Below are 26,679 nucleotides of genomic sequence, written 5' to 3'. Positions count from 1 at the left end.
CTTAATCTCTCTCGCACAATAGCGCATTCTCGGTTCACGTAGTTGTGTGAGGGATGTGTATAGGGGTTAGAAATTACCCTATACACATCCCTCACAATTTTACAATTGTTATTTTTTTATTTTACTTGTACGGAAATATACAGTTTTAAGTTTCGTTCCAAATTATGTCATTGCTCGTAAGTTACATCTATGAAACTTTCGAAATTTTTAAATAGAATCATCTTAGCACCTACATGATATGGTTAAAAAATAAAAAATGTGCTTTTGGTATTTTTGTAATTATTATTTTTGTACGTCAGAGTGCAATTCATGAATCGCTCTGGGCCTTCTATATGCTACTGGCCAGAAAATTAAGACTTTTGTTGGATACCTTTTGAGAATATCATCTGGGAAATTCCTGTTCCATCTCTTATAATCCAATGAGCCCGGACTTCCGCAACTGAAAACAAAATTAAAAGCAGGCATCATATCATCAATGAAAAGAATGAACTGTGAAATATAGCATACAACATTTTGTAGGTAAATCTATGTAATTCTAGGAAGCATTACTGGTATGTACCGTATGTTTATTGTTTTCATCTATGTACCATACATTAGTCTATTATTTCTTATTTCTGTTGACAGAGTTTGTAATAATCACTCAACTCCTTACATTGCTAGGCCTATATTTTCCATTCACAAAACCGCAAGATTATTACAAAAAAGGTATCCCTTTTTGTTATTTAATCATACCTAGTAAATGCAAACTAATCCTATAAAAAGTTACAAGAGTTTGATAGTTGTAAGCGGTGGTGCAATTGGGAAAATAGTTGAAAGTCATAGTTAAAGTACAAAAACATATTATGGTAATGCCAAAACTACACATTACACCAGTTCTAGGCCCTATTTTTAAGCATACCTAATATTTATTAAGATGAATATTTGAAAAAATTTTAAAGTGCGACAGTTGTCACTTCAGAGCAGGGATGGCCAAAATTTTCCGAAATCGGAAATTTCACTTTTCCGGACTTTTTTCGAATTCCAAAATTTTTCCGATTTTACTTTCCGGAATCCGAAAAGTATAAATTCCGGAATTGGCCATCACTACTTCAAAGGAAAGGCATAATTTGTTAACAACAGTAAATCTTTATATTTCTATACATTTAAAACACAATTAATAATAATAATAATAACTGCAAAAATACCAAAAGCACACTTTTTATTTTTTTAACCATATCATGTATGCTATAAAATGATTTTATAAAAAGAAGCTTCAAAAGTGCCATAGTTGTAACTTATGAGCAATGACACAGTTTGTAACAAAACTGAAAACTTTATATTTCCGTACAAGTAAAATAAAAAAATACAAAAATACCAAAAGCACCCTTTTATTTTTTAACCATATCATGTATGTGCTAAGATGATTCTATTAAAAAAATCAAAAGTTTCATAGTTGTAACTTTTGAGCAATGGCACAATTTGTAAAAGACCCTAAAATTTGCTTTATATGCCCATTAATGTTTGACAGTGTAACCTTTTGCAAGGTTGCTCAAGATCTACTGAAAGAGGAAAAACTAAGCTTTCATTTTACATCTAGATGAGCTCAATAACTTTAAAAATAAAGAAGTTATGGTAATTTTAGTTCCATGATGCTGAATGCCAAAAAGTGAAATTGAAGCAAAATTTACATTTTTCAAAAATTTCTCCCAGGCCCATTTCTCATCCAAAAAATCGGAAAAAAATTAATTTAGCATAATTTCATTGGTATTGATGTATGAAAAAATGTTGAAGAGAATCTGAGACTTTGAAGGACGGTCATGTTTTAAAATTAAATGATTTGACATGGAATGACCCATTGTTAAACATAATACGTACGACAAATAGATAGTTGTTTTTCTCGTTTCAATGGACTCAGAGTGTAATACGTACGCATATTGTATCCTCAACGTCAAAAGTGCCTTCCAGTGTGTATGACCACGAATGATTCACATGAAGGGAAGGTGGCATAGGATAGATTTGGAGGAGGAGGGAATTTTCTATAATTTCTTTCCTCATGTTGAAAACAACTTTATCTCTGATTGCATCACGCGGAAACGGTTGAACCGCGTGAAACGAAGGCTAAAATAGTACTACATCATGCTGAGATTTTATTATGTTACTTTGATTAAAGGGCATGCCCTAAGAGGGCTCAGAATATATGCCAAAATACAGTATCTAACAAGCCCGTCAAGTGAGGAAGATATATAGGCAGTAAATAAATTCCTAATTGAAGGGTGTTTGAAAACATCAGATTTGAAGCTACAATAAATCGAATTTACTTAATTTAAAAGAAGCAAACAAAACACACCATTATCTTCAAGAGATCTTGAGCTTCAAACGTGAAACACAATATCGGGCGTATAACCCCCCTACTAGGCCTCCACACGATCGCTTGGTCCATGAAATTAACCATAATTCTCTCACACATTTCTCAATCAACTTCGTCGGAGACACGTAGAATTTCTTGTTTGAGTTCCAATAGGTTACTGGATTTGTTCTGGTAAATTCGTGACTTAGCGTACCCCCCTAGGAAAAGTCACAAGTTCAAAGTAGGTAGGTTTGGTCTCCTCGTAACGAGATTAGTCTGTGCGGGAACTTTTCACGCAGCAGAGCGATTGTGTCTCCTGAAGTGTGGCAAGTTGCGCCGTTTTGTTGGAACCGTAAATTGTCGATGTTCATTTTATCCAAATGGGGCCAAAAGAAAGTAATGAACATAGCACGATAACGAACTCCATTCACCATGATAGTCCTTCAATGTTCATTTTCCAAAAAAAAAAAAAAAAAAAAGTAAAGACCGATTAAGCCTCCACTCCAAATCCCACATCAAACCGTAACCCACTGAGGATACATCTCTTTATCGTGAATTAGTCTTGGGTTCTCTGATTGGCAATTATGCGTGTTCACAAACCCGTTCAAATGGAAGTAAGCTTCATCTGAGAAAATGATGCGCTTTGTGAAACCATGTCTCTCTCCTTCCTTTTCCAGGATCCGTATCACAAATTGCCCGTCGTTTTCCATTATCCTGTTAACTGAACTCTGTACGGGTGTAAGTGCAAATCTTTTGTTAAGATTTACGCATTTTGCTGGACGAATGCACATTTCTTGTGCAGGACAGCGACATGATTTTCCCGGACCTACAGTAACAGAATCACGAACAACAACAACACTTGTCTCACTCTGGCCAATTCGACGGCGTCCAGGGCTTTTGATGTCTACTGTTGAACGCATTTGTTCAAATTTCTTGATCAACCTACTAACAGTGGATTCATTTGGTGCATTGTTGTCCAAGAATCATACGGAGTTTCCGAACAGTTTCCGAGAAAACTTTCACCATTCTTGTAGTGAGTTGTAACAATCAATACTAGCTGTTCCGGGTTAAATGGAGTTACTGTGGCCCCGTATTTTTCAACTTTTTTGGTTTAAAGTGTAGATTTCAATTAGTTATGTCCAATGGCACCATTTGATTTCTGGAACCAACCGCTTCAAGGTCATATTGGGGGTCAAAATAAAAGTGGGACCATTTGATCAATGCGGACCAGTGACCGACTGGGACGAAATGGGTGTTATTCGACTCGTATTCAGACATACGGTACATGAATAATTGATAAACTATTTTCCCGAAAATTCAATTTTGACCCCGAAAATTAATGAAAATGTGGAATTTTGGATCTTGAACTTTTGTTAATTTTCGGGGCCAAACAAAGAAACAAACATTTTATTTAGCTTTATGTAGAAGATAATATAAACTATTAATTAGATTTGGACATTTTTGACTATATAACCGATATCAATAAGGAGCGTTCATTAACAGGAAAAATGAATTGAACGAATATTAAACGGAGAGATGTTGTATATCTTAAGCTAGCTTTATACGTTCTGTGAATACTAACTTTCGAGTTCTTGCTATACAATTGTACTTAGTGTTGAAATTGCTCGGTAAACTTTGTGCTGTTCACACCGTTGTCTCCGATGTGTGCGCGTGGCAATACTAGGTATGTTTCCATTTTTCAAATCACCTTGCATCGTCAGGTGAAGTGTTTTTTTATTATTAAGTTTCTAGTGTTCTCTATTTATTTTTGTCATCATATAGTTTAGTATGAAGTACTATTTTACCTTTTGAGTGTACCATGTCAGCAATTCGAGTGAACACATTTATCATTCCAGGACGTATTGAATAAGCCTAGTACATTAGTCTTCGATAAATGGATTCACAATACTTTGTCTACCTCGTGATCACGTTGTAGTATTGAGTTTATTATAGTCGCAAAAAGGTTATATCTGAAATTAATATCGAAAGTGCTTCGTGAACAAATTCTGTTTCAAGTGAATGGAAAGGTCAGTTTGTCTTGGTATATACAGGATAATATTTTAATAGCCTCCTAAAGTTCTAATCATATGACTGTACGTTTATATTTGGTATTTATTCAATTGCAAGACCAACATATTTGTCGTGTTCTATCCCAGTAGGTTGATATCAAATCAACTGATATGTATTCTACAGGACACATACATGAAGTAAGAACTGGTAGGAAGATAACATATGTGTGTAATAAGCGACCTATACCTTCTTATATGACTATTTGCAGTTTATGTTTGTAGTTGACGTACGGAGATCAAGTTGAGACCTGTGTCATTTGTGAGTCACCGAATCATTTTCTGATGGAATGTAAAAAGCGCCATACCCCTCCATCCGTATCAACTTTTCTGTCCAGGGTACCGCCATCTAGATCCCCACATGGCCGGTAGTTTGAACAGAGTGGATATTTTATTTAATTTTCATTCGATTACCAGCTTTTCTGTATTAAGTGGGAAACGTCTTTCAGCTTTACAGGAGAACTTCCCACCTCAAGCTGCGACCTCCGGGACTACACTTCCTAGGGCAACAAGAGTAAATAAATCTAATTGTCAGCAAGACGTTTCCCCCACGAGTTCTGCAGTTGCATCTGTAACCAGTTCCCCTTTAACTGCCTACCAGAATATCCTTGCTCCACTATAGTATCTCGAAGTGATTGTTCTCATTGTATTACCATGGCGGTAACTGATTTGGGGTTTCCACAACAAAATCTTCCTTTTCCAGCATTTCAAGACTCGGGAGCGGATGTGTTATTTGCAATCGCTGTGAGTATTCCATCATTAGCGATCACAGATGACTCCACCTGGAAGTGATTGTTTCTCTCAATATGAATTCTTCATCTACAGAGGCATTCCAATTTTCTACTTTACCCGAAAAGAGACATTTCAAAGACCACTCTCAGTCTTCGTTTCCTGATAAATCTATAAGAGCCAATAAACTTCAGAAAATTACATGTGTTCCCTCAGTGAACAGTAAATGTGTCTGATTTTACAAGGTCACGACCAGATCCACATCCAGATGAAACAAGTGCTAAGGCAAGTGACATTGCTTCCTCTCCAGTCAAGTGGCCATATTACCTCTCAATATAGGACGACAATGTATGCGAGAGTTGTCACTCGTATTTGTTTTTCAAGTAAATTGTGCTGTTTTCTTGCGTGGTACTCCTTTATTATGTTTTTCTCTTCCTATGTCTGTTAATTATGTGTGCTACGCTTATAGCCATTATTAATGTCACCCGCATTATTAGTCTTAACAAGCAAAAAGCACTAGCCGATTACATTAACAAATCATTTCTGGATATACTTCTCCAGCAAGAATTCAATATTGATAATTGCTCCCTGCTCTTTAATCACTTGTCGGAAGTCAATCCATCCGAAACTGATTCTAGAACAGCTATTTTATATTGTAAATATTTTGCTATAATCGACTTTTCTAAATTGTCTTCAAGTCACAGCCAATTATGTAAATATACATTTTCGCAATCTGTATAAGCTTTCGACGAATAATAAACGTTCTGAGCGCAACTTCTTTTATGCCATCGATGTTCGAATGGAGTTACATTCCGGTATCCGAGATGTGATCCGTATTGGAGATTACAAACGCAGTGTTAGTCTCTGTTGGCTTTCGGCTCATTTTAAAGGTAATGCCCCAGGTCACTTACTTTCGACCCGACGAATCCTCATGCTTGTACCAAATCCAGCTTAATTAATTTTGGTGCAGTATTATGTAGTTTTCACCATAATTGATTAGATATATAAGTATTTAAAGTCATCCTATATTTGATCACTCAGAAACAATATTTTATCTGACGATGATTTTCAGTTGCTCAATACCAATAGATGGAATTATTTAATATACTTTAATTCTCAAAGAAAGTGTATTTCCTGATAGTTATCTCACAATAAATAATCTTTTCGAGTCATCTATAAGCATCACAGCAAAGACAGGTCTCTCTTCTTAATAAGCAATATAATATTTACTATAAATTATTATGTGCCTACTACAAAGATCTCACCCAAATGATAGATGTAATTCCTCGTAATAAGGAAATTAAGGCACTTCTACTTACTTTGCATCTTAAAAAAGTCAAGGCTTTTTACGGGAGCCAAGGAAACGAAGATTCAACCTAAAGCTGCATCTTTAACCACAGCGATTTCCGAAAGATGAACAAGCAAAAAGAAACCTATTTCCAAGACTATCTTTTCTAACGGTCAGAATGGTCGTGTACTCCCAACTCTGTACACCGCATACCAGATCGTACAATTCATCAGTCCAAGTTCAGTGTTCTGCTCCTTTCTTCCAGTATCTAACCGCTGTTTAACCCCGAAGGCTTGTGACACTCTCAAGGCTCTTTTTACAGAATGCGAAAGTTCACCAATCTATTTTGTGGGTAAGTTAAATAAATCCCGGGGACCAGATGGTCTTACAATAGACTTTTATCGCAAAATATCATGGGATTATCACACCTTTCCTCATAGAGATTTATAACGAATTCCGATTCACATTCACGTGGAACTTTTCATTTACCACAGTTTTTATTGTCATCGTACTAAAACATGCAGAAACGCATGATTTCGATCATTTTCAACCAATTTACCTTCTTAATGTTTACCAGAAAATTTTGTCGTTTTGCCTTCACCCCTTTCAGAACAATTTCTAAATAAAGTCTTACACAATGATCAGTATGGTTTAAAACATACGAAGATTCTGTACTCACAAGGGACATCACCCAATTGTCCGGCTCCGATTTCAATGAAATTTTTATTGCTGATAGAGGACATGAATTCATTACTTGTGATGACAGAAATTTTTGCCATGGTGCATGTTTTCTATTTTTTAATAATTTTTAAATGTTGTGATGTGGTTAATAGAAATTACTGCAGAAGTCCCATACTACCCTTTGTAAACGGAGTGTTAATGAAAGAACAACCATGTAGATACGTATAGGGCCTAGGGGGAAGTCGTATGGTATGTATCACCTTGACGGCAGCCATCTCGAAATCCGCCATTTTGAATTAAGGTCAAGTTTTTTAAATGGGAATAGGGTAATGTGATACATTATTTCGGGCTAGAATTTAATCAGAAAGACAGTGGTGAAGTTAGTTTTAAGATGCGCCCATTTGATGAAAAGTTACAGGCATATTAATTGTTTATACTTACTATGTGCGTAAGTCCCTTACCTCCGCTTCTAACCCGCGTATTAATGATAATAAGTGGATAATGGTTTCGGTAATACATATTATGCCTAGGGGGAAGTCGTATGGTACGTATGACTTTGACGGCAGCCATCTTGAAATCCGCCATTTTGAATTAAAGTGAAGTTTTGAAAACAAAACCATAGCATGTGGCACCAAATTTTAATAGTAAATTTTCCCCAAAAGCCAATGGTATGCTTATTTTTGTTCTATAGTTAACCAGTATGAATTTATAACTCTTCTAATGCACGAAACGTCCATTATTCGATCTTTCAAATTGGCAACACTCCTAATTTTCATCGCATGTTTTAAGATTCCAACTGGCCTTTTGCAATTGTTTCCATGGCTCATGTTTTCTAAATTTATTACATTTTTTTTAAAGAGTTGCGATTTGTTAGTTCATGAATAGTGTTGGGATAAGCATCCAGCAATCTTTCGAATTTTGAAGATTTGCCATGTAATTATTAATTTCATAGGCAATGTAATTGTTTATTTCCTATACATGCCCTTCAAAAACTCGTTTACTGACATGAATCATCCCAGAACGAAAGAACTAGAACTTTGCATTCAGGTAATACCGGAGACGTAGCTTGTAATGGATATTAGATGAGATGAGAAATAAGTTGAAAATTCACTTCAAAAAAGGAAACGAAATATGATTGTTGTGTAAATCAATGGTCTTTTGTTTTGTTTTATATTTATTTGTTTATTGTATATTTATTTATTTATTTTCTATGGCAGTAGTTTAGCTAGTCAGACAAAAAAAGTCATCCGTTTTCTACCGATTGTTGTCGATGGTTCATGTTTGTAAGGTTTATAATCAGTATTGATCGGGAACTCGATTAAGTTACACCTCTTTATAAACAAGTTACCTGTTTTCATATTTTGTTCATGGTACAAACATTGTGTTAGGAACAGTCATATTATGCCTCTTTGATATTTTCTATCATTCCTGCTGTTCCTCTAAAGTTGTAAAGTTGTATTTATTTTTTTTAAAAAAATTCTGTTTGTCGTTTGTACAACATGTAGGCTACATTTCATGATAATTTTGAGTTCGTGTTACACCAATTTCTTATAATTTCATTTACATCACATAGGTCCATAGGTTCCTCATGTACTCTGGGTTAAAATAAATAATTACACTGCCTAGAAAATTAATAATTACATGGCAAGTCTTCAAAATTAAGAAAGATTGCTGGATGCTTATCCCAACACTATTAATGAACTGACAAATCGCAACCCTTAAAAAATGTAATAAATTTAGAAAACATAAGCTATTGAAACAATTGCAAAGTGTTAGTTGGAATCTTAAAACATGCGATGAAAATTAGGAGTGTTGAAAATTTGAAAGATCCAATAATGGACGTTTCCTGCACATTAGAAGAGTCATAAATTCATACTGGTTAACTATAGAACAAAAATAAGCATACCATTGGCTTTTGGGGAAAATTTACTATTAAAATTTGGTGCCACATGTTATAGTTTTCAGTTTTCAAAACTTCACTTTAATTCAAAATGGCGGATTTCAAGAAGGCTGCCGTCAAAGTCATACGTACCATACGACTTCCCCCTAGGCATAATATGTATTACCGAAACCATTATCCACTTATTATCATTAATACGCGGGTTAGAAGCGGAGGTAAGGGACTTACGCACATAGTAAGTATAAACAATTAATATGCCTGTAACTTTTCATCAAATGGGCGCATCTTAAAACTAACTTCACCACTGTCTTTCTGATTAAATTCTAGCCCGAAATTATGTATTACATTACCCTATTCCCATTTAAAAAACTTGACCTTAATTCAAAATGGCGGATTTTAAGATGGCTGCCGTCAAGGTGATACGTACCATACGACTTCCCCCTAGGCCCTATACGTATCTACATGGTTGTTCTTTCATTAACACTCCGTTTACAAAGGGTAGTAAGGGACTTCTGCAGTAATCTCTATTAACCACATCACAACATTTAAAAATTATTAAAAAATAGAAAACATGCACCATGGCAAAAATTTCTGTCATCACAAGTAATGAATACATGTCCTCTATCAGCAATAAAAATTTCATTGAAATCGGAGGCGGACAATTGGGTGATGTCCCTTGTCAGCAGTAAGTAATGTACTAGAAGGTATTTATTGACGTCACTAAACTAATTTTCCGCACGTTGCTCTTGATTTCTGTAGGGCACTTGAAAGGTTCACACATGATTATACGTTTGTTGGAGACGGTCTTCTCAATTTGCTTAAATTTGTTTATACCTAACAGTTTGTAAATTTAAAAGTCAATGATGCCCTTTCAAAGCCTATCAATGTACCTCGAGGTACTGCCTCTCTTCTTCTATTATGTATAACCTGATTATCGTTTTCTAATATTGGAACAGTATAGTAAAGGCATCCAGGTTTGGATAACAACCTTAAAATTACAAGCATATATTGACGATATTGTTTTATTACCAGTCCACAAAAACTGTCACTGTCGAATCCGTAATCTCGAATTATGGATGCATTTCAAGTGCTGTTCTAAAACCAGAAAACGTTGCGCCTGATGTGTTTGAAAACACTGACCAATGCGTATTTATCTGTAATTCCTTTTACTGGTTGCATTAAAATCTTATGTGTCTTAGGTATAACTGAGACTACAGACTATAATTTTCAAACATCTCATTGATTGTCCTTATTCATCAAAGTAAAGACGGCATGCGAGTCCTGCATGCCGAGTCTACTTTTAAACGTTTATATTTTTAGTCGCCTTTGGTTTCTTACACAACTCTTTCCCTGCCAAAGAAATACCTTAGCATTATACGGTAACACACAGGGTAACTTGAGGAATAACCAGTATCCACGGATGGATCACGCTACTGTTTATTTACCATAGAGTGGCGATTGTCTTAAAAACGTTAAACTTTAGAGTTCCTCGCTGTTGTTACATTGCGTGTGCCAAACACTCTGTTAATACTCCGAGTCCTTCTCCAGCACGGATTTGTAAATTCTACTACGGTACATTGAGTTACAAGCTCTTTTGTATATACAATACAACTTTGCATTTTGCTATAACTCAAGGACGTATTTATTGGTATTAGCTATTCGCTTAACGCATGGAGTCACCTTGAAGATCTTTGCGCCAAACAACTATACAATCGACTCTACTTAAAAACAGTTTAGGTTTTTCGTATTGTACTGTACATCAGCCAATGAGAAGCTGGAACAAAATATGGGTGACCATTCATGTTCCGATTTTGTTATTTACCATGCAATATCTGGTATATTACAGTTGTCTTACTAACGGATAACTGTAACAATTGGGTATCCGAGGCATTTCTTTGTGTGGTATTAGTCATGCTATAGACACTTTACAACACCGGCTTGATAGTTGGCCACGAAACTAAGTGACTGATTTCACTACATTTATTACCCTATCTCCAGAACAACTTCTTTGTACGTCACTAATATTATTTCCTGATTACCAATTTTATCCCTATACCAAACAACGAAATCTTGTGGATTACGTGTCACACTACATAATATTTTATGTACACATTTTAATTGTCATGGGACTTATTACGTCCACCAACTTTTGTTAATCGTGCAAATTTTTAGACTTTCGATTCGTAAACAAAAGCTTGCTAATTTTCTCGCAGCAATTCATTACTGTATCTATTGTATGTTTTGTTTCTTCTTTATTTTTCCTTATGTAGTTTCATGATAAGAGTAAACTAAAGTATTTAAGCACACAAAAAGTTGTAGTATAGTACGTGGAATGAAAATATCGTGGGTGTAAATCCTGGTCGGAAAGCACAGAGTTCGTGTCTAATTTAACTCTTGAATGGCAGATGTCTCTATGACCTCCCGTTATCTCAAAATTTTATTTGGAGGTGGTCTGATGCTCAATTACGTCTATTGAAGTATAAGAAAAGAGAAAGAAATCACATTCTTGTATTGACAATCTTAATTATATTTGCTCCTCTCTTAGGCTCTTTTAAACGTTTAGATTTCTAGATCTCTTTTTACCTCTTGTAAATTGGGTACAATTTCGGTAATTGTTTAGTGAATCAAACAGATCGTATAAGTGTTATATATATATATATATATATATATATATATATATATATATATATATATAGGGGCAGGTGCTTCCGCAACAATTCTTACAGAGATAGTTGGTGAGTACTTCAAATGATATGTCTGTAGCCATACTCCGTCTATAAAAATTGTCGCGTAAGTAACTTAAGATTCTGAAACATGGATTTTTGGATAGAGCACATAATAGTTCTTAAGTGAAGTCTTGACCCGACTACGGTAGGTCCCATAGTTTTGGATGGACTTTTAAAGTTCATTTTTCCTGTTTTCGGCAGCAGGAAACATTTGTGCACCCAGATTGGTATGTACTTTTTATCTTATCTTGGTGTGAGAAAACACTTCCCAAACGTTGTCGGTATTGTTTCGAAACACCCTGTACATATATATATCTTTCTCTCTCTTTACATCATTTCTGGAGGTAGATGCTCCAACAAAAAGGTGCTGAGGCGATTTTAAGAATTAAGACGATCTTCACTGTTACTGATACATATTGTTGTGTTTAACACATCTAGGATGACATCGAAAAACATGTGTAACGAACCTTTTAAGTGATTATATTTATACTGATGCTGCAAATGTGACCATTAACTTACAGTGATGTGCTCTTCAATTCTCTAGCCAAAACAAGAATCGTACCACAGATTCTTATGCAAGCTGCCCATTCTACCTATAAATTGTATACATACCTTGCACAGCGATGTTAATGCACTTCAATTCACCATATTACATAAATGTCTTTATTTTGCAGTGAGAAGAAAGGATGGTATTGAAAAATATCCAGTAATCATGGCCTTTATGGATTTCTTTATTTTTTTCTCTTGCACAATCCATACTTTGGCTTGCATTTGGATACAAGTCGGTGATGTAAGTATATTTATATATAGAATACTAAAATTAGTATAAATATTGTATCTTTAGTCGCTTTTTCAAAGCAAAAGCGAGCGCTCTGAAAGAATCGGATTTGCCAAATCTTGAATCCAGTTGAAAATACAGTAATTTTTTTCAGAATTTCCTCTCTTTTAGACCATCTAGAAGTTTTTCCATTTAATCTTTTTTCCACCAATTAATTTTTCCCCTTTTCTGTTCTTTCATTGTACTTGTTTTTTTTTTTTTTTTTTTTAATATTCAAACTTTCACTGCTATTGAGTTGAGTCTGCTATTTCTTGTCCGAGAATTAAAAAAAAAAAAGTATTTTATCTAGATTCGAACGACTCAGATGTAATTTCCAAGACGCACAAATTTCTTCAGTCAGAGAAGATTTCATGATTTGCAAACAATACTACTTTATGTATCACGTTCGCTGCCACATTACAAATAATATGCTTAAAAATGCTCCTGTTGGCACATATGTCTGCCACTATGTATTTCACCAGAAGCCAGTGGCACATATATGTGCCGTTCAGTTACATTAAAATAGACCGACGGCACATATATGTGCCTCCGACCGTACTGATTTCTTTGTCAATTTACTTCTCTTCGGCATATGTGAAAGGTCTGAAACACTGCAAGCGGTCTATTGGGATGTTTGGCACAAATGTGTGCCGCTTGGTTTTTGGCTGGCACAAAGCCAAGATCTTTGTTGTTTAATGACGGTATATGAAAATAAGCTACCTGGCACATATATGTGCCATTTGGCTGCGAACGTGGTACACGACTACACAATTGTAACGGTTACCATAGAAAGCTTGGAACAACACTATTTAGAGAAATAACATTGAGGTACCTACTTACGTGATGCAACATTTATTTGACATGTTGGATACAATTCTATGACATTTGATCTCTGTTTTCATTCGCGTGAACCAGTTGAATAGTATGAGGAACACGCAAATAATGTACAATGCGGAAAAGGAACTGTTAACTGAGAGTCGAAGCTCGTGTTCAAGTGATTATTTTGAAAGAAGAGAGTAATTTTTATGCGAAAAGGAAAGTGGTGTAAATATTACACGGAAACGCATTGATCATCCAGAGATAACAACTTCTCTTAATGACAAGTTCACTGGTAAAACATGCAAACGGAATAGACGTTAACAGCATCTGGAGAACAAAAAGCTATGAAAGAGCCATTTGCATCAGTACCAAAAAGGACGATAACCTTGTGCCTTTAGAGCTATGGTCTTGAGAGTAGGACTACGGTAAAGAAACAATCTCTTCAAGCAGGAAACATTACCGAAATGCACCCCTAAAAAAACTGAAAACAGGCACTCTGGTCCAATGTATCTAAATTCCAAGTTTTCGCCTTCGAGGTAGCGTCACTGTTTGAGGATACTTTACAGACTACCAAGTTGATCGAATTAATGGAATAACGATCAAAAACGTGCTTCACAACGTTTAAGTGACGCATGGGATTCCATCAGGAACGATGATTTCAGGCAGTGATTACTATCTCAAATATTCTTACAATGCAAACAAAATGGAATAGTTGCTACCGTCACCAGATTTGTTAGCCATCGAGTTTTTGTATGATAAGCCTGACAGGACAGTCCGAAATTTGATGTCAATGAATACTGAAGATCTTCAGAACTACTGTATTGTTTTAAAACGCCTTGTATATGAAAGCAATATATCAAAAACATATTCCACTATATCATTCTGGATTATATTAGATAAGCTACTGATCACATTAGAATTTCCTCATTGGCTGTATAATAATGGATAATGTTTGTTAATTATCCTAACAGCACAATTACATATCAGGTGTATGCCTATCATGTTCCCTCAGGTACACGGGAATGTGTCCAGTATGTGCCTTATGTACCTCTGAAAGAGAAATCACATGGATGGCAAGTGATAGTCACAGTCTATGTCCGCCCCTAGGTACGTACCTTTGAAACGTGCCTAGTATGTTCTATGTATGTTCCCCATGTCACAAGTGTCAATAAACCACAAAATTACTCCCCCAAAATATGTTAAATCGCCTATATGCGTAATGAGTTTACATTAAGGTGTTTTAAAAAACACTTTAAACGAGTAAAAAAATGTACCCCAGTGAGGGCACAAACCACCAACCTTTGGATTACTAGCCACGTGGTCTTCCGACTTGGCCACGGAGGCGATGAAGAGAACGTCGCATGTAGAGGGAAAAATTATTGATTCCTTTTGAATTTGGCTAATCATAGTGGTCCTTTAACAGCGTATATTCGACGATAACCGTTTGGGATCAGATAAAGCTTTTCGCCATGTAATTTTATAACAAAATGAGAGTGTCTATTTACTTCCTTCCATATTCACTTTCAAATGATCGGCGATAGTTGTCATCTAATAAAGTTGATGCGTTTGTTGCTTCTACTACACAATCGCTTAGAAAAAGAAGGAACAAATGCATCAAATATGGGAGATGAATTTAGATCATCTAAATGGCGCATGCCTAGCACATCTTGTGGTGTTCGGGTATCTAAAACTGTATGTCCCTAAAGGATGTACTTAGAATATGACAGATAAATGTCCCAAGTGACGATATATATTAACAAATGATTGTTAGGGTGCGAAACTGAGCCAGGTATATAAATGCTACATTTGTGGTACATAGTCGCAAATATCAATTACGTGTAGCAAGTACCTAAAACTGTAGGTAGCTGAAATACATACTTAGCACATGAATATCATATGTACCAAGTATTGGGTACCTAAAAAGTAGCTGGGATACCTAAATTGTACATGCCTAGCACATCTTGTGCTGTTAGTGTAAAGTTAGCACTTATGCGTAATTTTCTCTATTTGAACAATTTGTACTCTCATTTCGAATCCTGAAATCCTGTTCGTGTTTGTCCAAGAAATGAAACGTTTCATGATATCCAGTGGCGTATTTAGAGGGGTGGCTATCGGGATCAAGCCCCCGAAATAAATTTGTTATATACACAACTTCATTAAAAATTTGTCGTCACCCAAAAGGAAAAATATAAGTGCTTATTCACGTGTTATACATAGCCCCCCGAAAGAGAATCCTAAATACGCCACTGATGATGTCTATTTTCACGAAAGCTCTCCTTGTGTAGCTGATCACTTATTTTCGTTTTGTTCACCAAGCATATAATAAAATCTAGATTTTCGAAATGTTTTTATTTTCATAATTACTGCTTGCAGATGACATTGAGAAAGACAGTGCATTTTTAAACAGCATTCTGTACATTATTAACGTTATCTTATCATTAAAAAATAACAGCAAAATATGTTTGTTGAACCATCACATAACCATGCATTGTTGTAATATGAAAATATCAAATACATTTTTCACTTTAGTGGAAATATTAAGTTGGGTAGTGGGATGACCATTCTGTACAATCACCTTTTTATTTTCGTATGTCGAGAATCAAAATGAGTCCGCAGAAGATAAGAAATTATGCAGTCCAGTCACGTAGCCAGGATTTCGTAATAGGGGGGGGGGGGTCCGTGACGAAATACTGCGGTTATCACAGCAGAGGTCGATCAATCTAACTATTTTACTGGCCACAATATATATTTGTTCGTTTATCCAGGATTTCGTAATGGGGGAGGGGGGTGCCATGAAGTACTGAGAATACACACCACACCAGGGGCTCGATCAATCTAAACTATTTTACTGGCAACATTTTTCTCTAGTTAAATAATATTTAAAAAAATATTGAAAAAGATATAGTCTCCAGAAGTCATTCAAACTTGGTTCTTCCAGTCTTTTTTTCCTCTTCTTTTTCATATTATCTTCGTTTAATGCCGTTAAGGATAGCAACGAGATCTCTTTCGTCAATAAAGGCATCCTATAAAATGGATTAGTGTTGCCACGAAATTTAAAATTTCTTTAACAAGTGTAACTGAAATCTATGTTGCCAGGCTCATATTATTGGTAATTGTGGACATTTCTTAAGTTCTACCTGACAGTCTATCTGACCGAACCGGTTTATCGATCGTAATTTGTAGCCCATAGGATTAGCATCAAGCTAGATGAAATTCGGAATGCTCCGTTACAATAATATCCATTTTTAACTTGACCTGTCCCTCTCGTTTCCTCCACATAAAGCACCTAATAAGAAAGAATATCCAAACGCTTGCTATATCTTTTCATTTTTACGCTGATTCTTCTTTTTCTCGTTTTCTTTTGTTTCATCCTTCCTTAACTTTTTTCATTTATGGTTTGGAAGGGGGGGGGGTCCGGACCTGTGCAGTCTCAATTATCTCTAGCTGCTAAAGTTTTTCTCCAGTTCACATTCTTCTTGCTTCCACTACAATGAAAGAAACTGCTATTGCATACCTTCCTCCCATACATTGCACACGATTCAAGTATATCACTACACTATCAAACAACCCAATATCGCTGTAAAACAGATACACGTGATGATTTTTTGACTAGTTTTGGTTCAAATTTTCTGCAATGACGACAATAGTATTTGACACTTTTTCACAATCTTTCTGTTTTAACGTTCGGTAGGGTAAGTAGCGAAGACTTGCTTCTAGACTCGCAAGCTGTACCAAAGAATGATGCTAGAGGACAGACTTATCAGAGTATATGCAGAGTAGGCCTATATGGATTATACGAGTAATGACACGGCAGCCATTTTGTGGGTAGAGGTCTTTTATATGTCTATTTGTAAGATGTAGAAATCTTTTCCTTGCTTGGTTTGAAATTTCATGAAACCATTTATCATTCTTCTCGTATTAATTCATAGAGAACTGAACAAGTAGTTTTTAAAAAATAGTAGAAAACCATACCAGTTTGCGAAAATATTTTGCATTATTTTATATCCATGATTTTAAATAACGTTTTTATAAGTGTTCAAATTAAATATTCTACATTGTCATAAATAGTTAGATTCGTGTAGGTTAAATATAACCCGGCATACATATATTAAAGAATTCGTTTCTCGAAAATCCTTTAAACCATTAGTGATTTTCTGCTTTTACCAGGTAGTCTTTCACCAGTGAAATGCAGAATGTTATAACCTGGGCGGGAAAAGGCAGAGGAGTAGATGGTCAACGTGGCGTAATCGAGAGAGTTTTTCTGATGTCATGTTTCATGCATCCTTTGGAGAAATGCACAATTGTCGGATACAAATATTCACCATAATATTACTTGTCTTGTGAAAGAATGCACAAAGGCGTTGTTTACAATAGTCTAGGTCGTCAAATTCGAATAAAAATTATTCACTTGTCTTGCGTTACATGAAACCCTGCGATATTCCGCATACCTAATATTCCTAGCGCATTACCAAATAATTGCGTTCAGATTGATAATATATGTGCAAGCTGTGCCATAAAAACTATTATTCATGCAAAACTACGCACCAACCTATGTGAGGAAGTCACTATAAGCAAGAAGTCCACTGCAGGCAGGACGAAGCTGGCGGACGTGGGTGTGGTGCATCCGCGGGGAATAAAATGGGTTGTGGATATTTGCAAAATTGATTATTCATTCAAAAGCAACCCCCAACCTGTATAGGTGGCCAAGCAAGGTGCCTTATCTTATTAAATTCAGGTAGATGCTTGTGTGCTGGTGCGAAGCAACACTCACGAAACGATGGTAGGCATACATGTAAACTAAAATTTTCTTACCATATTCCGTCACTACAATAAACTTCTTTCCCTTTCGTAGCAAATTTCAGGTAGCTCTAACTTTCACTTCAATTTTATTTCGGTATTTGTAAATGTTCGTTATTTCGCCCATTATTGATGATTACACAATCTACAATAACAATTTTCAGGTAGTCCATGTACGGCGGAGCTAGGAATTGTTTTGTGGGGTCGGACCTTTTGTTCGCTCTCTGAGGTATTGCTAGGTGGCCATTTTATATGTGGTATTTTTATTTTTTGTCGAAAAGTTGGGGGGCAGTGACTCCCATAACTCTGCCCATGCTTCTGTGGTTGCGGGTCATGAGTTAACACAATGCATTTACATACTATGCAAAATGATTTTCTTATACATGATTCTGTTTTAACTTACCTCATTCTCCTCCTTAATTTCTCCATTATTGCACCCCTCTCAGGTAATATCCCCACATATTTAGATTATTTACATAGGATTCTACGTAACTGATTGTACCATAGACTGGAATTGTGAATAATGGGTGAAATAACGCACACCATATACAAACACCGAAATAAACTGAATAATCGTTTCCCTAATAATCATTTATATTATTAGCGACCTGCTACTTTTATTAGTTACTATCATAGGTGTCCAAACTCGCGAGCCCGACGCTCGTGAGCTCGGCACTCACGCTCAACCGGGCTCGGGCTCAATAATTGAGCGCGAGCCCGAGTGAGCCCGAGCCCCAATGAAATAAGTGAGCGCGAGCCCGAGTGAGCCCGAGCCCACTTGAGATTAGTGAGTGCGAGCCCCAGTGAGCGCGAACCCAATCGAGAGAAGTGAGTGCGAGCCCGAGTGAGCGCGAGCTCAGTTAACAGAAGTGATCGCGAGCCCGAGTGATCGCGAGTCCAGTTAAGAGAAATGAGCGCGAGTGCGAATGAGCGCGAGCTCAGTTAACAGAAGTGATCGCGAGCCCGAGTGATCGCGAGTCCAGTTAAGAGAAATGAGTGCGAGCCCGAGTGAGCGCGAGCTCAGTTAACAGAAGTGATCGCGAGCCCGAGTGATCGCGAGTCCAGTTAAGAGAAATGAGCGCGAGTGCGAATGAGCGCGAGCTCAGTTAACAGAAGTGATCGCGAGCCCGAGTGATCGCGAGTCCAGTTAAGAGAAGTGAGTGCGAACGCGAGTGAGCGCGAGCTCAGTTAACAGAAGTGATCGCGAGCCCGAGTGATAGCGAGTCCAGTTAAGAGAAATGAGCGCGAGCCCAGTTAGGAGAAGTGATCGCGAGCGCGAGTGAGTGCGAGCCCAGTTGGGAGAAGTGATCGCGAGCCCAGTCGAGAGAGATGAGCGCGAGCCCGAGTGAGTGCGAGCCCAGCTAAGATTAGTGAGTGCGAGCACGAGTGAGCGCGAGCCCAGTTGGGAGAAGTGATCGCGAGCGCGAGTGAGTGCGAGCTCAGTTGAGTGCGAGCCCGCGCTTACTTCACACTCACGTGGACTAATTTGCTGTAGAGTAAAAAAAAAAAAAAAAAAAAAAGAAATTCATTCCATGTGCAAAATTGTAAAGGAAGAATTAAATAACTTTACAAAATGAAAAATCACATTCTTGAGGTCTGAGCTGTAATTTTATTGTCCAGAGGACTTCAAACACCTTTCGATAGAGAACCGACTTTTTCATGGCTATTATGAGAGGATGGTATTTGAGGCAGGTATTTGTTTTTGTTGTTTTAGTATAACCTGACCAGGATAGCTGTGCGGTTTTGGGAGGATGGCGCTGCTGTTGTGTTTACATCAGTTTCTTGGCAAGCGCGGTGGGACAGGGGAGCGGAGAGTTTCACTTTGCAGTGTATCCAACGGTTTTTTAAAGTTGCAATTTAGATGTTATGCATAGTCTAATCTCTTTACGCTTAATAAAAAACGGGGTAACTTATGTATGTATTGTAGTGAACCATTCCGGAAGTAATGCAGATGTATTGTGAATAGTGATTTATGAATGGAAATTATCAATTTAAGAACAACATAGCACAGTTGGCAATTTAGCTTCTACCGTGTATTAAGCAGATTGTATAAAAATTGATTACGTTTTATTCGATTTCCTTATAAAACAGTAGCAGCCTGTAAAACGCAGGAATGACAATGTCAGTGACTAAAAGATTCATTTTGGGTTGATAGCTTAGAGTTTTGCGCAATATTCTGCAACTGTAAGTTTAAATCAAGTTAAGGTTAAGGCTCATGATGCTGCTGTTTAAGTGTATGTTTATCGATTGACAAATAAATTATTTTTTCGAGTTTTAGCCAGGGAGGAATCTCGAAACGTTTCCTCTCGAGAACTATGAAAGTCCTTTTCGCTGTTCTATTGGCCAGCGCATGTGCTTTTATTGTATGTGGTTCTGCGTTTGATTCCCATTGAGAGAACAAAATTTAATTTTACAATCCTTCACTTTCATTAATCATCTGTCTCCTCTAGCATAAACAACATAATCATGGGACGTTAAACTAAAGAATTTTCATTTTTTTTTCGAGCAATGTAAACCCTTTGGGGGAAAAGGAGGTGAAGAAATTTTTCCTTCATTTTTTTAAAGATGGGATTGGATAATTTGCCTTTAGGGATTGATTTGTACAATTTGGTTCAGTGCACCCTTCTTTTAGGATCATTATAGAAATCCAGCCCTTTGGTAGAGTTCGAATAAAAGTATTGATAAAACATAAGCGTATGGGTAGTGTAAGAGTAAATATCATTGCTTCAGCACACAATAAATTTTATTTATGAGGAAAGAAATTACCTCTGGACTAACTCTGAATTTCTCAGGTTTTAGCTATCAGGTGACAAAGAATTAAATCTACTAACTGTTTTCACACACAATATAATTTTGAAACTTGGGAGCCTAGTGTTATATTTGTGTCTGTAGTATATAATAATGCTGATACGTTATTCTGTTGAACATCTTAAAGGTATTTGTCGATTGAATTCAGAGGACTGAGTTTAGCCCGTAAACACAAGTTGCCTATAGTTCAAACATATCAGATGTACGGTCTTGTTTAATAAAACCTGCTCCTCCCTGTCCTCTATCTGAAAAGTCCTATATTGTTATTCACATATGAAATTCAAAGGCAAAGTCAATCGTCTTTATTCAGTTGTATTTTTATTTCAAGTGTAAGTATTAAAATGCGCTACGCATGGTTGCAAGAGATTGGGTGGCTTTTTAAAAAAAATACTGAACTAACATATCTAACATTGGCACTTATCTTCTTTATAAATTGATGTAAGAAACGGCCGATTGATTTCCAACCAATTACTTAATCACCGGTATCTTTGAGCAATGAGATAACAATGGAAGACAAACTTCGTTCTTTTCAAACTTGATACGTTGCATAACTTATGAAAGTGGTTTTGTCATTCAAATACATATTTCCTCTAATCAATTTCAGAAGTAACAATAATCTTAGAATAATGTAATGGCTTAAGAGTTACCGTGAAAATGTATTTTGTATGTTTTCTTTTTTTACGTAATTCAGAGATTTTGTCTGAATTTTACTGGAGTTACAAGGAACCTTCAATTATCAGGCACCCCATTTTAATCGCTCCCCCTCCGCCGTCAATGCAACACTTCTAACCGTCTCCCCAGGGGTCCTGGGTCCACCCCTGATTGAGATGGTACATAAAAATAACTTTGTCTAATCTCTGTCATTATTTAGCATGGTTTAGTATTTTTTTTAAAAAAAAAAACGATATTTCTGCCACATTTTGAAAACTTTATTTGACATATCTTTTTTAAAATTACTAAATCATGCTAAATAATGACAGAGATTAGGCAAAATTATCTTTATGTACCATCTCAATCAGGGGGTGGACCCAGGACCCCTGGAAAGACGGTTAGGAGTGTAGCGGTAAAAGGTTATCAGTTCTCTCTCTCACCAAACTTTTGAAGTACATCCGAATATGATGTCAATGCAAAAGAATTTTCTTACTCAAGACCCCGATCGCTCCGTCCCAGACTTGAGCATATGCGTGAAGTGGTTTATTACGAACAAGACAGAAAGAACTGTGATAGATTGATTACAGAACTGTGATAGATTGATTACAAGTAGTCCGGTTAGAAACACTGCTGCTTGCATTTTAGTTCCAAAACCGGCCGCCCGCACTCGTTCGCTGGTTGTGTTATAACAACTTACATGACCCAAGCTTTTTTTTTTGTGTGTGTGTGTGTGCGAGATCATAGAATAAGGAAACTACTTGATCTTGCGCAGTAGGAAATTTAATTACTAACAACTAATGAAGCTGTGCGTTCATAGAAAAGTCGAGCGAAATAATTATGTATTATTTAATTATAGCTTCTTTAAATCCCAATAAACAAGAGTAGCTCTTAAGAATGTTGATAACTTGCATCATAATGGTTATTCAGCCCATTAATTTATATGAGGAAACAAAGAATTTTAGCCAGTTAATTTTACTGACTACTTCTTCTTGAGATCTTTAAATGTATTCTATGCGAAATTTAACCACTGTATTATGTAATTTTAATATATATAAATAAAAACTAAAACAATATTATTACATTGAATATTTTTAAAGCAAGGAACCCTTAAATAGGCCAGAAGAAGAAATTAGTAAAATTGAATGAGTAAAATCTCGTCTATTTAAAAGTAAAATACTTCCTCATATAAGTCAATGGGCTATTAAAAAAAAGAAAGAAAGAAAGATAGCAATTCAACATAAAAAAAACACACCTCCTTTCATTAAAGTATTTTTTCGAAAGCTACCCTGAAACGATGGCGTGTCGTTTGTTGCAACCAGAAATAAAAGTGAAGGAAAATACGGGGGACGTCATCTTCCACTTCTAAAAATATCTATGGCGTCCCTCCACTTCTTAAAAATATAGTAGACAAAGATAGGCACAAGGGATGACATGACGTCATGCGTTCCGCAACCTTTTCAGATCAATTTTTACCCCTGGTTACAACTCGATTTTTATGTTGTTTGACTTTTATTAAAAACAGACTCCAAATAGAACTGAACCCGCTTGATATAGACTGAGCTCACAGAATGGGTAAGGGCAAAAATAGACCGATCATTGTTAAATTTGCATACTACAAAAGGAAAGAGGCCATACTGAAAAATGCATATCGTGCCAAGGGGACACCTGTGGATATAAGTCAGGATTTTTCCTATAGTATTAGAGCCATTAGAAAAGAACTCAATGAATACCGGGTTCAAGCCAAGGCACACGGACAAAGGGTGCGAATGCAATTCGATAAGTTGTATATTGATGGGAAATCTTATACTATCGAGGACCTACGAAACACAGATGACAAAAATCTAAGTGATACAGTTGGTGTGTGTTCAGTGAGTGTGAACAATGGAGACGCTTCAAAAAATTCAGCAGTTGCAGGTGCTTCTTGTAGTGTGTGGTCACCTGTAGAGCCTGTCGGGGTGAGTGATGAAGAGTTTCCAGCTTTGAGACAAACAATGAATGCAGCTCAAAGGGGCAGAGGTCAACCACGCCTTGGAGGAAGAAGCATCCCTTGACAAACAAGGGAGAATGACCTTCAACAAGGTAAGACTTCTCAAAGTGAGTGCAGTGATGTGTTATGTAATAATGACAGCAAGTGTGTTGTAGATAACGCAAAAAATGATAATTTTCTAATGTATTATATGAATGCGAGATCACTTAGGAACAAAGCATGTGAGTTTTCAAGCAACATTTCATTGAACAATGATGATATCGTAGTAATAACAGAGACCTAGTTGTCTTGTGATTATTTTACCAAACTCACATCTATCATTATACGAATATTTTTTTCATTTTATCGAAAGTAATTGTACGATAGGTAGCACTATTCTCCTTGTAGGTGATATGAATTTGCCTAAAATAACTGGAACAAACTTTGATTTTCTACAGTCAACGAGTAAATCCTAAAGTCTGTATCATTTTATGTTATATCATGACATGGAATCACTCAATAATGTTACAAATAGCTTAGGGAGAACATTAGATTTAGTAATAAGTAATCTTTCCAATGTAACAATAATAAGAGAACCACACCCATTAATTAAAGAAGATAATTACCTCCCATCTATTTGTATAAGCTTTCCGCATGTTAAATTATCTAGAATAAAAAACAAAAGAAACATATTTGGTTTCAATTTTAAGAAAGGAAATTATGATAATCTCTATAATGAGTTAGCGAGAATAGATTGGCAATATCTAAACGAATATACAGATCCAAATGAAGCAGTAGAAGAATTCTATAAAGTAATTTATGACATATTTGAGAAGTGCATTCCCATGAAAAGGCCAACGCAAAAAAGGTACCCTTGCTGGTTTAGTAACAGTATAATACAAAAAATAAAACTTAAATAGCAATATCGCATAAAATGGCTTAGGAGGAGGGGAACGACTAATCACCAATATCATTATAACGAGTACTGCAGACTACGTAGAGAAGTGAAGCGTGAAATAGCAATAGCACATAATGATTTTATCTTTAATGCTGAAAATAATATAACCGAAGACCCACAACACTTCTGGACCTATATTAAAAGTAAATCCCGACATCTTTCTTCTGATTGGTGATGGACAAAAGCTCACCGATAGCAAACATAAGCTTCCTTAAAGGACTTGTAATAAAATTCACCGAATATTGAAATTCAGGTGAAATTCAGCTACTATCTTATATGACTTATCTATCAGGTATAAAAAAAATAATAAGGACGTTGCGGAGTTGCGTTGTATTAAACGTGGGCAGACCTTGAGGAACTTGTAATAAAATGCCCTGAATATTAAAATCTAGCTTTTGACTACAATTACAAATAGGCCAAATAACTCGGTAGAAAGTAGAGCTACTAATGTCGTATAGCAGTTATCAGATATCAGAATAAAATAGGGATGTTGCAAGTTTAATGTATGAAGCATGGGCGACAGTAAGCCTAATTTTGGCCCTGGAAATTTTCGAACCAAATTTTTCTTATACGCCTGACAATTCATCAACTGCATTAAAATAATTTCATGATAAGGCATGAGTACTTACATAATAGAATTTTCTTGCTAACAGGACTGGTGATTTTTTTTTTTAATTTTACGAAATCATCATACTCAGATAGGCTTTGCTTCTTAATGCTGCCGTCGTGCTTGCAGACAATCACTCAAACAAGTTTCTTTCGTATTTACTAACACTAAGCTTATTTTTTTTTCATAAGTTGTTTTGATCTTAGTAAATAAGAAAGAGATTCATTTAATGAGTATTGGTCTGCAAGTGTGATGACAGCCTTAAGACTTGAAGTCTGCAACACTCTTAATATTTTATTCTGATGTCTGATAACTCCTATATGACGTTAGTCATATAGCCTATTTTCTATTGAGGAACTAGGCCTACTAGTAGTCAAAGCCCAGATTTAAATATCTGGAGCATTTTATTTCAAGTTCCTCAAAGTCCGCCAACGTTTAATACATTAAACCCTGCAACATCTTTATTATTTTATTTTTATATCTGACAACTGATATATAGCATTAATAGCTCTATTTTCTACTGAATTAGGCCTACTGCTAGTCAAAGTCTAGATTTTATTACCTCTTTATACCCATCATATACCCGCGAGCCCAATTGAGGCAAGTGAGCGTGAGCCCGGGTGAGCGCAAGCCTATTGGAGAGAAGTGAGCGCGAGCCCGAGTGAGTGCGAGCCCAATTGGGAGAAGTGATCGCGAGCGCGAGTGAGTGCGAGCCCAGTTGGGAGAAGTGATCGCGAGTTCTAGTGATCGCAAGTTCAGTTGAGACAAGTGAGCGCGAGCCCGGGTGAGTGCAAGCCCAGTGGACAGAAGTGAGCGCGAGCCCGAGTGAGTGCGAGCCCAGTTGGGAGAAGTGATCGCGAGCGCGAGTGAGTGCGAGCCCAGTCGAGAGACATGAGCGCGAGCCCGAGTGAGTGCGAGCTCAGTCGAGAGAGATGAGCGCGAGCCCAGCTGAGACAGGTGAGCGCGAGCGCGTGTGAGTGCGAGCCCAGTGCAGAGAGATGAGCGCGAGCCCGAGTGAGTGCGAGCTCAGTTGAGAGAAGTGAGCGCGAGCGCGAGTGAACGCGAGCCCAGCTGAGACAGGTGAGCGCGAGCGCGAGTGAGTGCGAGCCCAGTCCAGAGAGATGAGCGCGAGCCCGAGTGAGTGCGAGCTCAGTTGTGAGAAGTGAGCGCGAGCCCAAGTGAGACAGGTGAGCGCGAGCCCGAGCGAGCCCAGTGGAAAATGGCCACCTTTGGGTACTATATCACATGTGAATTTGTTTCTTAGCCTGGTGAGGACTGTTGGAACCTGGGCGGGACAAGGAAAGCTACTAAAATTCATAGTCAATGTGGTATGAAAGAGAAGGATCTATTTGAGGTCAATGTGCTGTGCATCTATTGGAGAAATCCATATGTGTTCAGTTATTAAAATCGTAGCAATGTTTCTCTTCCGGAAAATTACACAGTACTTTCCTCGCAATCTCACAATAGGTGCGCAGGTTTAAAATAGTTCATCAAATTAAAAATTAAAAATAAAACATTTTGTTTGACTTTTCTTGATTTA

The 26,679-nt window shown here is 36.7% G+C and overlaps 1 protein-coding gene across 1 annotated transcript in view; it reads left to right on the top strand.

Annotated features, from left to right (window-relative positions):
• LOC145673364 (uncharacterized) overlaps positions 1-26,679 on the top strand; it is a 779,808-nt gene that overhangs the window by 25,816 nt on the left and 727,313 nt on the right. The window contains exon 2 of the mRNA XM_081743004.1: positions 12,391-12,506. Coding sequence (XP_081599130.1) covers positions 12,391-12,506 — 116 coding nt within the window. The remainder of the gene's footprint in view (positions 1-12,390; positions 12,507-26,679) is intronic.

The sequence above is a fragment of the Thermobia domestica genome, chromosome 16, assembly GCF_964235325.1.
Source record: "Thermobia domestica chromosome 16, izTheDome1.hap1.1, whole genome shotgun sequence".
NCBI lineage: Eukaryota > Metazoa > Arthropoda > Insecta > Zygentoma > Lepismatidae > Thermobia > Thermobia domestica.
The sequence above is the reverse complement of the archived record's forward strand: the minus strand, read 5'-3'. Positions and strand labels throughout refer to the sequence as shown.